Here is a 15,238-nt window from a genome sequence, read left to right as displayed (position 1 = left end):
ATTCCAAAGTTGGACACAATTGGACTTGTTTACATCCTCGAGGCTCTATTTGTGCCAATTACTTTTGAGCATTATTCACTTGAAATAAATATAGTAAAAGGTCATTTCCGGTGTATTCTTTGAATTGCGATTTTGATTTCTAGGAACGAATAGAAGTGAATATCGAAAACCTGGAATTATTGGAATTGCAACAAATGAAAGGCGGAAGATGTTATTGAAAAATATGACGGATTTCAAGAAAAGCGCTATTGCATTTGTAAATCCTCGAACTCTCATGCTCCAGTTGAGCTTTGGATTTTCTATTCTTATCTCTGCGTCTAATTTTCGGGTTCTCTCAGTTCTTTCTTGAATTTTGTAGACCTGATTTTTCGAATTGTGCTTTTATCAGCTCTAATGCGTTCTGCTTTGGATATCTTGAATTCTGATAATCCAATATTGCCTCTAGACTATTCAATATTCCCTGGAAATGCAGAAAAGTCTGTCTATTTCGTGACTGCTATTGTCACCCTACTTCAAACTCGAGCCACGTGACTCGAAAACTTCGTCTTCTTGTTAATCTCCTAAGTAGATTCTTTAGATTAAAAGTTTGAACGCGATTGTGCTACTTTAATTACGACAACGTGAAAGAAAAATAGAAGCAATTTAATCAAGGTGAAATATGGAATAATTGCGTGTAAAAATCGATACGTTCCATCTTTTTGCAATTTTTATTAATACGAATAATTCGAAGGCAAACAAATCCAATTTCCCAGGAATCCTGACGATGTCGAGAGGAACTTGGAAGTTTCCGCTAATTAAAAAACGCCGTTACCATTGTGTGGTTGAAACGTGTATAAAATAGAATGAGGGATTTTTTTGTGGCACCACCCTGTACCAGGTGGTTGGCCCACAAAATAGTTGGGTATGTAAAATGATCGATTTAGTTAATTTTGTTTGCTAGTGTACCATGGACGCGTGTTTCTCAGCTTTTGATAAAAACAGGTAACAACAAAGTAAATAATGCTTGAAACTGACGAGTTTTTTCAGTGATGGTTACTTAGATATAGACGAATTTAAGTTGTTAACTCGCGCTTTGTTCCGGAACGATAAAGGCAAAATTTATAATCTCGAGGAGGAGAAACTCCGCGAGATTTTTAATGTTTTTGATTCAAACAACGACTGTTTTATTGATAAAGAAGAGTTTATTTTTTGTTGGAATCACTGGATTAAAATCGTAAGTTTATAATAAGTTGAGATGTGAATTTAAGATAAATTTCAGATAGTTCGTCCGATATCTGCTTTCTTGATTGTTGATGTTCAGAATGACTTCATAAGTGGCACATTAAACATAAGTAATTGTTCCGCGCAACAAAATGGATTAGAAGTAGTAGAACCCATCAATCATTTGTTGGATACAGTCCAATTTGATGTGGTCTTCTACTCTTTGGATTGGCATCCTAGTAACCACGTATCATTCATCGATAATATCGGAGAACGGGAAATACATTCTTCAAGTCCTGTCACTGCTGAGAATGCACAAACTTATGATACTGTCATTTTTGCTGGGCCCCCACCTATGAAGCAAAGACTGTGGCCTCGACATTGCGTCCAAGACACGTGGGGGTCCGAACTTCATAAAGATCTCAAGGTATTTCGTACGCAAGCGATCAAAATCATTTCCCCGCACAATAGCTGTTGTCGTTAACAAGCTACGACAGGCTTGTATTTTCCTTTGACAGCTCTTTTATGTTATTAGGTCGTGGTGAATTCGATAAAAGTATACAAAGGTACCAATCCAGACGTCGATTCTTACTCAGTGTTTTGGGATAATAAGAAAATGACAGATACCACCCTTTGCGCTCAATTGCGGATGCGAAATGCCACAGATATATACATTTGTGGTTTAGCTTATGACGTGTGTGTAGGTAAATCCAGAGGGAATTTCCTGTTATTTTCTATTAATCAAACTGGATTTCAGGAGCAACGGCAGTGGATGCGTTGGCTATCGGATACAGAACTATTCTCCTGGATGATTGTAGCAGAGGGGTTGATTTACAAGATATTGAGAAAACTAAAAATACAGTTATTAAAAATAACGGGGTGATTATTAATTCGAATCAAGTCAAAGCGATGGTTGAAGGGAGAGACAGACGACCTGAATTAGGCTACAAATTAGCCATGGAACTGAAAATGAACAGACTGGAATCCAGTCATTAAAAAAGCGTATACAGGGTGGTCGAGGCAAAACGAACATTAGCAAAGAAATGAATTAGTTTATTGCTTTTGCTTACATAAGAAGTTCTTTGCTAAAGTTAGTCAATATAAAAATAGAAAGAACGAGTGAAGTGTCGTACTACGTTTCAGTGATGTTTTTTTGTTTGAACTCAATTGTGGTAACTGCTTTTGATGGATGCATTTGTTAAATCTAGCAATTTTGTGCGCGTGGGATGTTTTGTGAAATTGTATATAAAAGAAATAAAATGGTGAAGGAACTTTAAAGAGTGGTTTTAGTGCGTACTAGAAAAATGTGTATTTTAGTAAAGGAGAGGCGTTGAAAAGGCTTAGAGAGTGGTGTAGAAAAGAATAGAGTTTGGAATGACGTCAGAGATGACGACGACAGCGTAGAGTTTAGAGAAGAAATATGTACTTTGATGGTATCATTGGTTGGTGTGGTTGAAGAGATTGCAAAAATAAATTGAAATGATGAAAGTGTTTGTTTGTCAGTGTTGATGTTTATTTAGTAGAAAGGTGTATAACTCGTAAAGCGTTTGGTTGTCGGATTTGACAAGCTCGCGCGCTTGCAAAAATAGTCGTCGTTAGTGCGCGAGGTCCGACCGACGATCAATATAGCGCTTCCTATGAGTTAGAGGCACAGCTCATAATAATCGACGGTGCACGGGCTCTCCTCAGTTGTGAATGCGTGTGTGATTTCGGGAGGTGGAGTCCGAGGAACTCCTTGATATTAATGTACTTCGATGAACGGGTGAAATAGTAGTCGCTAGAGGGCTGGCCGAGGTAGATCTCGAAGAAGAGAGGTTGACTCTTGGGGCCAGTTCTAATTGCAATGTACACACACACCCTCATCGCATTGCTAGTGCACATCATCCACGTGACAGTGTAAGTTGTCTGGTGGGTTTTGGAAGTCTTTTTATTAAGTCAAAGGGTACGTATAGGTGCACCAATGTCAAGATAAATTTTCGTGAAAAGGAGAAAGAAGTGCTGGATCAGATCCTGGGACAAGGGATGTACGATGCAAGGATCCGACCATCTGGTGTGAACGGCACAGGTGAGCAAACCTCCTGGTCGGCTTTGTTTATAATGTTTAGGTCAGACGTCCGGAGAACGGGGCCTCTGTCTTTTGTTGCCTTTGCTTGTTGTACATATATGTAATGTAACACGTTGTCCATCGCTCTAGATGGGCCAGCCATTGTCCGAGTAAACCTGTTTGTCCGCAGCATTGCAACAATTAGCGACATCAAGATGGTAAGTGGGCGCCCACCACATCGTTCTTGTAGGCTAGTATAGAGATGCTACACGAGCCAGCATGGGGAGACGACGAGGAGGGGCCGTTTGACGCCTCGACGCCAGGCTGCCAGAAGAAGCAGATAGAGCGTCGAGCGGACTCTACTCGTCGGCCCCGTCTAGCTTCTAGGTTTGATTGCTGAATGCCTTTCGAGTGGGCTAGTGGGCAGTAAGGTAGCATTTGGTGCTGCTCTGTCAGTACCATCGTGCCGGTGCAGGTGCCTCATTGCCGCCATGCATCGATCACATCGAGTTCCCGGTGATGATGTCCACTAATAAAGCCGTTTTTTTTTTCTTTCTAACCACTAGATGGTCCAACAATTGTCCGTGTCAACATATTTGTCAGAAGTATCTCAAAGATAGATGATGTGACAATGGTAAGTGGCTTCTTGGAGCAGGGAATGGTCTCTTTTTGTGTAGTGTTGGATGGTAGCATAGTTCATCTTCTGATCTTCTGTGGGGCGGGACGGCGTGCGTGTGCTTTTCGTGTTTTGTGGGGCGGTAGGCCGGCGACCGCGTGCTTGCATGCGGACATGGCCAATGCGAGATGTGATTGGCGCCGTGCCCCGCAGCCAAGACTTTGCCTTCTTTACATAGTAATTTATTTTGTTCTGTTCCACCACAGTAGGACTTGACGGCCCGACTGTAGTTAACATCAACTTCTTTCTTCGGTCTATCAGCAAAATAGACGATTATAAAATGGTGAGTGAGTGCGCGGTCTGCCAGTCATGTCAAGTATTGGATGGGTGTCTAACTCGGTTGCGTTCACTTGCACCAGGCCGAGAGGTGGTGTTGCAATGAGGGCACCAGCACCAGCGCGCGTTGATGCATGCCGTGTGGCGCTGCAGCCCCGGCGGAGTACACGCCGTAATTTTAGTCTTTTAGTACGTTTTATTAGTGCATGCTTCTTCTACTTTAGCGTCCCCTCGTTCTACTTACCGTACAATCCTTGCAGGTTCTATTTTTCTACTAATGCATGTTGCATGTTTTCTCTTAAACCAACCGCAACGTTCTTCACAATCTGGATATTACAGGAATACAGTGTACAACTCACCTTCAGAGAACAATGGTTAGATGAAAGACTCAAGTTTAACGACTTTGGTGGTCGTCTCAAATATCTCACTTTAACTGAAGCCAGCAGAGTCTGGATGCCTGATCTCTTTTTCTCTAATGAAAAAGAAGGCCATTTCCACAACATTATTATGCCCAACGTCTACATTCGCATTTTTCCCTACGGTTCGGTCCTCTATAGCATAAGGTAAAACCTCTATTCCCAAAAAACAACGTTTACACAAACCCAATACTTTACTATTTCAGAATATCTTTGACATTATCATGTCCGATGAACCTCAAGCTCTACCCTCTTGACCGACAAATATGTTCCTTGCGGATGGCTAGCTGTGAGTATTATCTACTCATCTTTCTTTCCTTATCAACACCAACGTAAATCTTGTACTGATTCTTTCTGAGATACTAATTTGAATTGTTGCAAAGAAAAATCTTGTACTGATTCTTTCTGAGAAACTAATTTGCGTTGGTGTAAAGAGACTTTCTATATATCACCCCACGTCTTTCTGCATGAAGCTCAATAAAGCATGATTGTATTGATTCGACTAAATTTCAACTTTACTATTTTTATAGTCATGTACAACTCAACCAGGTATAAGTATACAAGATTCTGAGCGTTTTTTCACAAGTGCGGAAATCTAGATATTTTTTCTTTTCCATAGATGGCTGGACAACCGATGACTTAGTGTTTTTATGGAAGGAAGGTGATCCTGTTCAAGTAGTAAAAAATTTACACCTGCCTAGATTTACATTAGAGAAATTCCTAACTGATTATTGTAACAGTAGAACGAACACCGGTATGTCGAAAAAAAAATCCAATGTATGAAAAGCTAGCAAAATTTTTGTTACAGGTGAATATAGTTGTTTAAAAGTTGATTTGTTATTTAAGAGAGAATTCAGTTACTATCTGATACAAATTTACATACCGTGCTGTATGTTGGTCATTGTTTCATGGGTGTCTTTCTGGCTCGATCAAGGAGCTGTACCTGCACGTGTATCTCTGGGTAAGTTTCCTCTCTGCTAGTTATTTAACACTCGAATTCGTTCTAATTAAGGACCTCGAATCTCAACTAATCATTTTGATAACAAACGCTCGCGAAATGTTATGACTGACTAATTTCGACTAAATAATTCCTAAGTCTGCCCAATACTAAATTAGAGGTCTAATTAATTTACGTGACAACAAAGGTGGCGCTAAAAGCTTTCACAAGGGTAAACAAGTAAAAGTAAATATATTCACCAGTGGCCAATATTCATAGCCATTAACGAAAAGGTTCGCATTTTTAAGACGGTTTTATTTTCAGGTGTTACAACTTTGCTCACAATGGCTACGCAAACATCGGGCATAAACGCATCTCTGCCCCCCGTTTCGTACACAAAAGCGATTGATGTGTGGACGGGGGTGTGTTTAACATTCGTGTTTGGAGCGTTATTAGAATTTGCTCTTGTAAACTATGCATCACGTTCGGACATGCATAGAGAAAACATGAAGAAGCAAAGAAGACAATGCGAACTTGAACATGCGGCGTCCATGGACGCCACTTCCGATCTCATAGATACTGACAGCAATGCGACTTTTGCAATGGTAATGCTATATTGACAATGTGTCGATTTGAGTGTACAAACCATAAAAACCACGCGACGAAAACAATTTGGTGTTCTTCGCGTGGTGGCGATGTTTGCTAGTCCAGATCCCTTGGCTGTTGGATGTTGATCAGTCATAGAAAATTTAACCAAGTTTAGCACGTTCATTTTTTCAGAAGCCTCTGGTCCGTCATCCCGGTGATCCGATGAGTTTAGAAAAAGTTCGTCAATGTGAAATTCACATGCAACCAGCACGTCCAAATTGTTGCCGATCTTGGTTGTCGAAATTCCCCACGAGATCTAAACGCATTGATGTCATTTCCCGAATCACTTTTCCTTTAGTTTTCGCACTCTTCAATGTAATATACTGGTCAACATATTTATTTCGAGAAGAAGCCGAAGAGTCGTAAATACATTTACGACGAGCGTAATAGTATTGTGATTTTTCGTAAATGTAAATACTACGTTTTGGAGTATGTTTTTGTTGAATGTGCAATAAATTTGTAGATAAGTTGCACAAAAGAAATTGATAACCGGGAAATGTGCAATCACACAACATTCAAGATTCTCATGCCAGTTTGACTACTATAATTTTATAAACTTGTTACTTGTTGACATGGTTATCAGTTTTAGAATTGTGTAACTTTTGTTGAAAAAGTGTGCATGAGATGTCTGTTTTTATGATAATGGTTTCATATATGCGTTCATATTTTATTGTATATTGTTTATCGTATAATTTTTACTGATAGTGTTCTCTACCGTAGAATTTTGAGTATTTGTCGCTACTATTCCTCTTGTCAGTTGCTTATACAGGGTGATGCCGTATAACAATCGTTTAAATACGTCATACATGCATTGTCAATCGGAAATTTTGTAATAATTAATAAATATCTCAAAAGAGGCATCGTTATATTCCTATTCATAGAACATAGTCATAAACATTTTATTTCGATAGATTTTTTCTCATTGCGCATTACATACATCAGGGTGGAATGTGTACATTTCATTTTACGTGATATTGCGTTATAATTGTAAGTTTTGACTATTGTAAATGTAATAAAATTGTAGGAATTTCTCAGATTTTCAATAACCCTCCTATTTACATAAAAACAAAGCATTTTTGGCAACTCGCCGAACTCCCATTTCATAGAACAAACTCTAGTTTATTTATAGTGCGGTCGATATTTTATAATCACAAAAACAAACAAAACACCACAAGATAAAGCGAAATGTGTAGACTGAATAAACAACAAACAGATGTCATATTTCCGAACTAAGTGGAACCAAACCGAAAAAATTAGAATTTTATCAGGCAAAAAAGCTCAATTTTACTTACACCTTTTGTTTTAAATTTAGAATTATTCACTTTGGGTGGTCTAAATATAAAATCAGTCAGTTTGTTACAAACTAAACCAACAAACAGTCTTTTGACGAATAGTCTCGGCACGTGTGGAACTTCTCTTTTCCCAGAATTGTTTTTATTTGTTTTTTTTTTTATACGTTGGAAGAAATAAAACCATAAACCGATCATTTTATTTAATCCATTTCGGGAAAACAGTTTGTTTATCAACTGCAGAAAACGTGTGCAAATAACGCATTGGAAGATCAAAACGATTCTCGGTACTGTCCTTTGAAAACAAAAGATTAAAAAGTTGGAATAATTCTAGCGCCGTCGAATTAAAATGAAATCCGTAGGGACGCTGTTTTCTGTTCAATTAGTTTTTCGTTTTACAAAAAAAAAGAGTTTTTTACAAAAGCGCGAGTTAGGTATTGCGCTCGGCTGATTATCCAACAAATGTGCTTGATAAGTAAAAATGCACGTTGTTTTCCATGCCAATATTGGACAATTAATTGTCATGTAACAAATCAATACAATACCAAAGCGAAGCACAGGAAATGATAAATGAATTCAACACAAAGGTAGACGACTTTTCAATAGCATGGAATTGCAATTAGATGCTAGACACAGTGAGAATAATTATCAGCTTGAAATCAACGCAAAAAGTAACAGTAGAAATAAAACAATACGAAATAAATTGTGCGAGGCGCACTTTATTAAAATCGTGTATTGCTGGTTGCCAATTTCCCTGCAAACGTGTAGTTGATTTTTTTCTATCCCTTTCCTGCGGAATAAACAGCCAATGGAAGGATTCCTGCGAAAATTCGTCATGGCTATTGGTCGATTTTGTAGACCCGGCAACCTCGCCCTACTACCAACTCTGTAAACTGACTACTACCACTACCAACCTTTAAATATCAACAGTGCCGGGCAAGGTCGTTCTAGTTATAGGTTGTTGGTGTTATATTTGTCATCCGCGTTTCGTTTTGATTTGAAAAAACACAAAATCTTTGTTGTTGTAAACATTGCAAAATTTGCAGTTACCCACCATGAGTACTCCGGTTAAAAAAGTACCCATTCATTTACAGGTGAGTTACAACAGGTGCATTGCATAATATACTTTTAAATATAATTCTACATGATGATGAGAGCCGCGTACTTGCGGACTTTTAGCACGTAGTTAATTAAGTATGCATGGTGTAGGGGAAATAAAGGAAGTAACGATGTCTCCAAGTATTGATTTTTTTACAGCAATGCTTCCTTTTCCTGAAGTAGATCCATTTCTAGTATTAATTTCTTGAGTAAACAACCGTTGTATTTATTTATACCAGCAACAACGCTTATCACGGTTATGTACACCGAAATTTCTCATAGAAAACGGGCAGGACCGGCGAACGTACGTCTCTGATTAGCATAGACGTATTAAACGTCAAGTCATTATGGCCTTAAAATCAATTCAACTTCTTCAACAGGTGTCGGTGTCTTGTTATTTGATTAGTTTTGCAATGGTTGATAAGCTGATCAAACATAAGGAGAGTAATTCCGATAAATAGATATAAGTTAAATAGGATTTTTTATGCCCCGTTTGTTTGGGCTACGATAAGTCTCAATTTTCTGGTCTTGTAGAGCGCCCAGAACCGCCTGCTCATCAAGCACGGCAAAGTGGTCAATGAAGACGCAATCACTGAAGAAGACGTTTACATTGAAGACGGTGTAATTAAGCAACTGGGGCGCAACCTAATAATCCCCGGCGGTACGAGAGTGATCGATGCCCGTGGTAAATATGTCCTTCCTGGAGGAATCGACCCTCACACCCACTTTGAGTTGGAGTTCATGGGGGCGAAATCCGTAGACGATTTCTATCAAGGTACCAAAGCAGCTGTCGCAGGAGGGACTACCATGATTAGTAAGAGCGTCTAATAATAACCACCCCATCTTACATAAATCTCTTCAGTTGACTTTGTCATGCCCAAAAAGGGGGAGTCTCTAATTGAAGCATACTATGAGTGGAGACAAAAAGCTGATGAGAAAGTCTGCTGTGATTATGGACTCCATGTGGCGTTGACACATTGGAATGATCAAGTTAAAAAGGAAATGGAAATTTTGTGCAAGGACCATGGAATTAATTCTTTTAAAATTTTTATGGCTTATAATTTTATGTTGAACGATTCGGAGATGTATAGTGCGTTAGATCACTGTCAAAGATTGGGAGCTATTGCTCAAGTACATGCCGAAAATGGTTCAATTATTGCCAAGAACGTTGAGAAACTTTTGGCTCGAGGTGTTACAGGACCGGAAGGCCATGAGATGTCAAGACCTGAAGAGGTCGAAGCTGAGGCCGTCAACAGAGCTTGCGTTATTGCCAAACAGGTAATCATTTTAATTCATTGCAGGAATTTCCACCACTGAGGGTGATTACCGGATCAATAAATAATTCGGGTCCAAGTTTTTAATCCCCGAATCACCGTCACTTTTGACATTTATAAACAAGCACGCTAAAATCAAATCACGTAGAGTTTTTCACTGAAGAACTTTGCTTGTACCTTGAGATCATTTAAAGAATAAAGATTGTTTGTATTGATCGATATAGCTGACCTTGGAAGAAGAGTATTTTTGGTACAACGTAAAAAATGTTTACCAAAGGCTTAAATTTGTTGTTTTTTTAAAACAATCACATAAAATTCACACGAGTTGCCAAAGTCAATAAATAAACATTTACAATAACAAATCGTGCAGTTTTTGCTACTTTGGTTAAAATTTGCGTTTGTATAATCTCAGTTTTTTAATCCTGATCGTGAAAGTTTTATAACATTGCATGACTGCTCGTGAATACCAATCAAACTGTATCGATGATTAATGTTCCAACTAATACAATATTAATGCCACGGTCCTGAATATGACTATTTGCGTGGTAATGACGACTATACTCATTACCCTATTGAATGGAAATAGATTGGTAATCAAAATATTGCGAAATGTGGTGGAAGTTCCTTAAAATTGCTGCACCCCTTTTTGTTTAAAGCACAGTAGCAGTTGTTACCTTTATTTTCTTAATTTTTCCGTTATTTAGGTAGATTGTCCATTGTATGTAGTGCATGTGATGAGCAAATCCGCAGGATTAGCTTTAAAACAAGCATGTGAACGAGGTACCCGAGTGTATGGTGAGACTTTGGTGGCCGCTGTGGCTACAGATGGTTCTCACTATGCCCACGAGTGTTTCCATCACTCGGCTGGCCACGTTTTAAGTCCTCCCCTAAGACCGGATCCCACAACACCACAATTCTTAATGAGCCTGTTAGCACAGTAAGTTTCTGTTGTGTCTTTTTTCTTCTCTTACTAAATCTATCATTTGTTTCACTCATTAATCCTGTATGTCGCATTGCATCGCTTGTTAGTATTGTTAGTGTGAGCAGTATTATGAGAATTTTAAGTACAGGTGAATGCACCCCTTTATGTGCTCAATGTTAGCACGGAAGAATCAGGAAATATTATCGAAGAAGTGCGTGATAAAGGACAAACTGTTTTTGGAGAGGTGCTTGCCTGTAACGTTGGCTGTGTAGGAGATCCTCGTAATGCCAACTTGGTAACATCACCAGCTATACGCTCAAGGCCCGAAACGCCTTCCCAGCTTTTGGGGTTGTTGGCATCGTAAGTGTGCATTAACCACTAACTTGTGTCAACATTGCATGCTTTCTTATCGTTCATTGAAGTCTCTCTCTGCCCAAATAGATTATCTAAATTGGGGAATCTTGTATAACTTAATTACCAGAAGTTGTGGCGTCATTTGATACTCACAGTTCGCTGGAAGAGAATTTTAATCGAAGAAAATTGCTCATGAAAACGAAAACCAACAATGTGTTCTAGATCAACCCCTCTTTCAAAAGAAATCAAATTTTGAATCATTGTAGGTTGAATTACTTACTTTTGAAAATTTATGTTTCAATAATTGCTTTTTTTATTAAATTTTTGATGGTTAACTGGTTAAAATTTCATAATCGACAACAGAATATTTGCTAAGAAAAACATTTATGTCATACAAATCTAAAACCAAGACAACTGGGTAAAAAATCTAATAATGTAGTTGGCAAAATATTATAACTACACTGCGCCGCAAAATTAACGCAACTTTTAACCAAAATTAAAGTAATTCAACCTGCGATTATTTAAAATTTGACTTTTTTGAAAACGAAGGTGCCCTAGAATACATTGTTGGTTTTCGTTTTCATGAGCAATTTTTTTCGAATAAAATTCTCTTTACCGCTATCATATGACGGCACAAGATCTCTATTCCCGTAATTAATTATATTCTGTCGTTTAGGGATGCTCTGCAAGTCACAGGGAGTGACAACTGCACTTTCAACAAAGCACAAAAAGAAATGGGAAAAAACGACTTCTCTAAAATCCCAAACGGAGTTAACGGAGTGGAAGACCGAATGTCGGTACTGTGGGAAAAAGGAGTCCAATCGGGACTTCTCGATCCGTGTAGATTTGTCGCCATTACTAGCACAAACGCTGCCAAAATCTTCAATTTATACCCAAGCAAAGGTATCATTGCTATCGGATCCGATGCTGACATCGTCATCTGGGACCCTGCTAGAACCAGAACCATTTCTGCTGCAACACATCACCAAGCTGTGGATTTCAACATATTTGAAGTAAGCCCGCATTACCACCCTCCAAAGTCTTTCAATTTATTTTAAGGGTATGGTCTGCCACGGCGTGCCAGAATATGTTATTGTCAACGGAAGAGTATGCGTCGACGATGGCCAACTCCGAGTGGTGCAAGGTTACGGGAAATTCGTCGAAACTATGGTTTTCCCACCATACGCTTACGATCCTGAGAAAGTTGCCGAGTTGAAACCGGTCAAGAATGGCACCCACAACGATTCTTTGTCGGAACATTTCCAAAACAAAGTAAGTTGCTTGATTGTGTTTAAACGACTTAAGGACTGTTTCAGGTGACAATTGCTGAAACGGCTTGTCCAACGCCAACACTGCCAGACTCTGCTGTGACCACTCCTTCTTGCAGAGGAGCTCGTCCAGAGGGTCAAAGAAATATCCAAGACTCCACGTTTTCTATCAGCGGTATGTATTTAAGTGTTTTTAAAGATTCTATCTGTGGATTTTCAGAGGAACTTGATGTGGAAAGAAAGTCGTGCATCCGTGTGAGGAACCCTCCAGGAGGGAAATCCTCCGGCTTTTGGTAATGCTGAAATACCGCCTCAATAGTTAATGCTTAAGCTACAAATTACAAAAAAACTGTACCAAAGCAAAATAATCTTCCAATCATTTCATATTAGACTAGTAATATTTATTATTCATTTACACATTTTGACCTGCCTCTATGTTCAAAAATCAAAAATTGTTTTTATATTATAGATTTATGATTCGAGTGATGCATAACGATTTTTGTTACTGTTTTTTACATTAGATTGTATTGGGAGAGTTTATTCAATGTAATCAATAAAACTAAATGTTGTAATGTGCAGTAAAAAAATGGTTTATGCTGTACTCATGTTAAAGTTTTATTACCTTTTGTTACTTTTTTATTGTTTAATCAAAAAGAGATGTGAAAGTAAATTTGCATGAAAGTAGCACAGATGTACCAGTTTAATTGCACTGTTCTGATTGGGCTTTTTCTTTCAGTCTCATAACTAATTTAAAATGTACAATTTAAGTTGGACTAATAAACCTTGGTAACATTCACTTCGGGTTTTGCTTCAATTCCCACATATTTAAATCCTGCTTAATCGGTTAATCCGATAAATTAACTATACGGGGTGTTTTGGGTGCCATTCTGACCAACTGCACTAAAATGGAAACAATGCGACGGTTAAGGTTCATAGTTTAATCGTAAAAGACTGATTTAGGGCCACTGACGTTTACCTTACAGAAAAGTTTTTCAAATTCAAATCGAGAGCTCTGTGGCGCAAAAAGTAATCACGAGAAGACAAGGATTTGGTAAACGTGAACGGCAAATCGACTCGCACACTCCTCGCTCCGGCAACTAAATAATCTATTGGAAGTTATGTAAATTCGCAAATAAGCAAAGGGCAAAAAATATATCCAAAGTAAACAATGAAGACCCTTTTTTGTATAGAAAGTGGTTGAATTACTGTACAGATAGAAAATGGTACAAGTTTTTCAGTTTATTAAGATTTTTATCAAATTTAACACACAAAATCCCATGACAAACCTACAAATGAACTTTTGTAATTAAATGGACGAGTTTTGTGGGTTGGCGCTACTATTTGAAAAAACCAGCGCTGTGATTGGCTGGACGTCAGATGACAATGCGGGAAATTTAAATTTTTGGGAAAATGAGTAGGACGGCATAAAAACAAAATTCTCTATTAAAATTATAATAAATTTTACTTATCTCTATTACTGGTATCACACATTTGTAGTAAAGTAAAATTAAATTAAATATTACATATAAATTTTTCTCAGATCCGCGGGTGATGTAATCATATTACATTGTGGGCAAAGTTTTTTAGCCCCTAAAGTTTGTAGCCAACATTGTTCACAATGGACGTGCCAACAACACACTGATATAACCGGTGTGCGATACCTTTCCATACAAATTAAGCATTTATAAACTTCTTCTTTGTTTTTTTCTTTACTCTCAAGTTCTTTAATCCTGTTTTTCAGGACTTCAACTAAAGGATCTCCTTTTGGTTGTGTATGAATGGCGTTGTTTTCTTCAGTTTGCATCCTTTTAGGATCCTCTCCCGTGACTGCTTTCCTTAAAGCGAGATTCTCTGGATCTCCTGGTAAAAGAATAATGTCTCTTTCTGAGTACTGAGGTGACCCATATGTTTGTGTGTCATCTCCATCAACATTTAAGTCTTCATCCTCTTCAGTCATACTTATGGAAGTTCCTAAGTTTATCACGCCTCCAGGAAGAAGAGAAGTGATCCGAACCCGCGATTGTCCAGCCCATTCATACTCTTCAAACGCTTCAACATCGATGCTTTCATCACTTTCACTCTCGTTTCGTTCGGTCCGACGGAGACACTTCTCAACATGTAACGTTATTTCTTCCGTGGTCTCTTTGTTACAAATAGGACAGAGGACTTCTTCAGCCTTTCGCTTACGTGTCTTGGATCTGTGGCGGTTCTGTCGGTTTAGTCGTACTTTCTGAAAAGTATCCCACGTTTTGTCGTTATTATCACTACTGTTTGATGAGCTAGGGACGTTGCGTCCATTTGACTTATGTTTGGTTGATGGAATTTTACCCAATTTATCCACTTCAAGCATTAAATGGCTCTGGACTTCGGAAATTCGAAGTGTGACACTACAAACTGGACAACAAATCGGTTCAGACAGCTTTTTCTTATTACGGCAGCCCCGTCCACCTTCTTCACTACTACTTGCTATTTCAAGTTCTTTCACAGATCCATCCATAATACTCCTAGCAGACACTTATTTTGAGACACGTTGCGTTGATTTTTCACGATTTATTACAACACGAACTTTATTTTATTTCGATGTTGGAAGATTTTGTTTATTTTGTACAGGTTAGATCACTATTTTCTTGTTTGTAGGAACACCCACAAATCAAAATTGATAAAATAAAACTAATAAAGACGTAAAAAGGTTTTTTAAACAAATTGATTTTCCATGATTAAGTATCGGATCGTACAAATTTAAAACGATTCCATTATAATAAAATATTCGCGTTAAAGCAATACACAAAGTCAATAAACAACAGTTTGAAAGGCATGGCTGCCAACATCGCCATAA

At 38.2% G+C, this 15,238-nt stretch overlaps 4 protein-coding genes across 9 annotated transcripts; 3 read left to right on the top strand and 1 right to left on the bottom strand.

The window, feature by feature from the left end:
* The first annotated feature begins 753 nt into the window (after positions 1–753).
* LOC148167036 (uncharacterized) lies at positions 754–2,600 on the top strand. Of its 2 annotated transcripts, none has more exons than XM_088047254.1 (5): positions 754–981; positions 1,027–1,213; positions 1,259–1,627; positions 1,736–1,904; positions 1,958–2,600. In XM_088047254.1, the coding sequence occupies exons 1-5, from the start codon at positions 947–949 to the stop codon at positions 2,194–2,196; spliced, it is 999 nt and encodes a 332-aa protein (XP_087903380.1). In that variant the 5' UTR covers positions 754–946; the 3' UTR covers positions 2,197–2,600. The 2 variants fall into 2 exon arrangements, with proteins under 2 accessions (XP_087903380.1, XP_087903382.1); XM_088047256.1 differs by having other exon boundaries at positions 1,736–1,900; positions 1,958–2,183.
* A 221-nt stretch (positions 2,601–2,821) lies between these two features.
* Positions 2,822–7,227, top strand: GluClalpha (glycine receptor alpha 1). 4 transcript variants are annotated; one of them, XM_088047251.1, is made up of 9 exons: positions 2,822–3,096; positions 3,153–3,265; positions 4,127–4,203; positions 4,536–4,759; positions 4,819–4,901; positions 5,232–5,366; positions 5,421–5,573; positions 5,874–6,154; positions 6,333–7,227. In XM_088047251.1, the coding sequence occupies exons 1-9, from the start codon at positions 3,044–3,046 to the stop codon at positions 6,561–6,563; spliced, it is 1,350 nt and encodes a 449-aa protein (XP_087903377.1). In that variant the 5' UTR covers positions 2,822–3,043; the 3' UTR covers positions 6,564–7,227. The 4 variants fall into 4 exon arrangements, with proteins under 4 accessions (XP_087903377.1, XP_087903376.1, XP_087903379.1 ...); XM_088047250.1 differs by having other exon boundaries at positions 2,824–3,096; positions 6,330–7,227; XM_088047253.1 differs by lacking the exon at positions 4,127–4,203 and adding an exon at positions 3,395–3,462 and having other exon boundaries at positions 2,825–3,096; positions 6,330–7,227.
* A 1,140-nt stretch (positions 7,228–8,367) lies between these two features.
* Positions 8,368–13,198, top strand: CRMP (Collapsin Response Mediator Protein). 2 transcript variants are annotated; one of them, XM_088047738.1, is made up of 8 exons: positions 8,368–8,580; positions 9,119–9,398; positions 9,447–9,862; positions 10,929–11,140; positions 11,811–12,147; positions 12,194–12,406; positions 12,451–12,577; positions 12,623–13,198. In XM_088047738.1, exons 1-8 carry the CDS (start codon positions 8,542–8,544, stop codon positions 12,697–12,699), a joined length of 1,701 nt encoding a protein of 566 aa, XP_087903864.1. In that variant the 5' UTR covers positions 8,368–8,541; the 3' UTR covers positions 12,700–13,198. The 2 variants fall into 2 exon arrangements, with proteins under 2 accessions (XP_087903864.1, XP_087903863.1); XM_088047737.1 differs by lacking the exon at positions 10,929–11,140 and adding an exon at positions 10,563–10,795.
* A 640-nt stretch (positions 13,199–13,838) lies between these two features.
* On the bottom strand, positions 13,839–15,236 carry LOC148167033 (E3 ubiquitin-protein ligase RNF220-like). Its single transcript, XM_088047278.1, has one exon. It carries the CDS (start codon positions 14,897–14,899, stop codon positions 13,922–13,924), a length of 978 nt encoding a protein of 325 aa, XP_087903404.1. The 5' UTR covers positions 14,900–15,236; the 3' UTR covers positions 13,839–13,921.
* Positions 15,237–15,238: the final 2 nt, after the last annotated feature.

The sequence above is a fragment of the Gnatocerus cornutus genome, chromosome 10 (assembly GCF_029298725.1).
Source record: "Gnatocerus cornutus isolate USDA-ARS CGAHR chromosome 10, icGnaCorn1.1, whole genome shotgun sequence".
NCBI classification, from domain to species: domain Eukaryota; kingdom Metazoa; phylum Arthropoda; class Insecta; order Coleoptera; family Tenebrionidae; genus Gnatocerus; species Gnatocerus cornutus.
The sequence above is the reverse complement of the archived record's forward strand: the minus strand, read 5'-3'. Positions and strand labels throughout refer to the sequence as shown.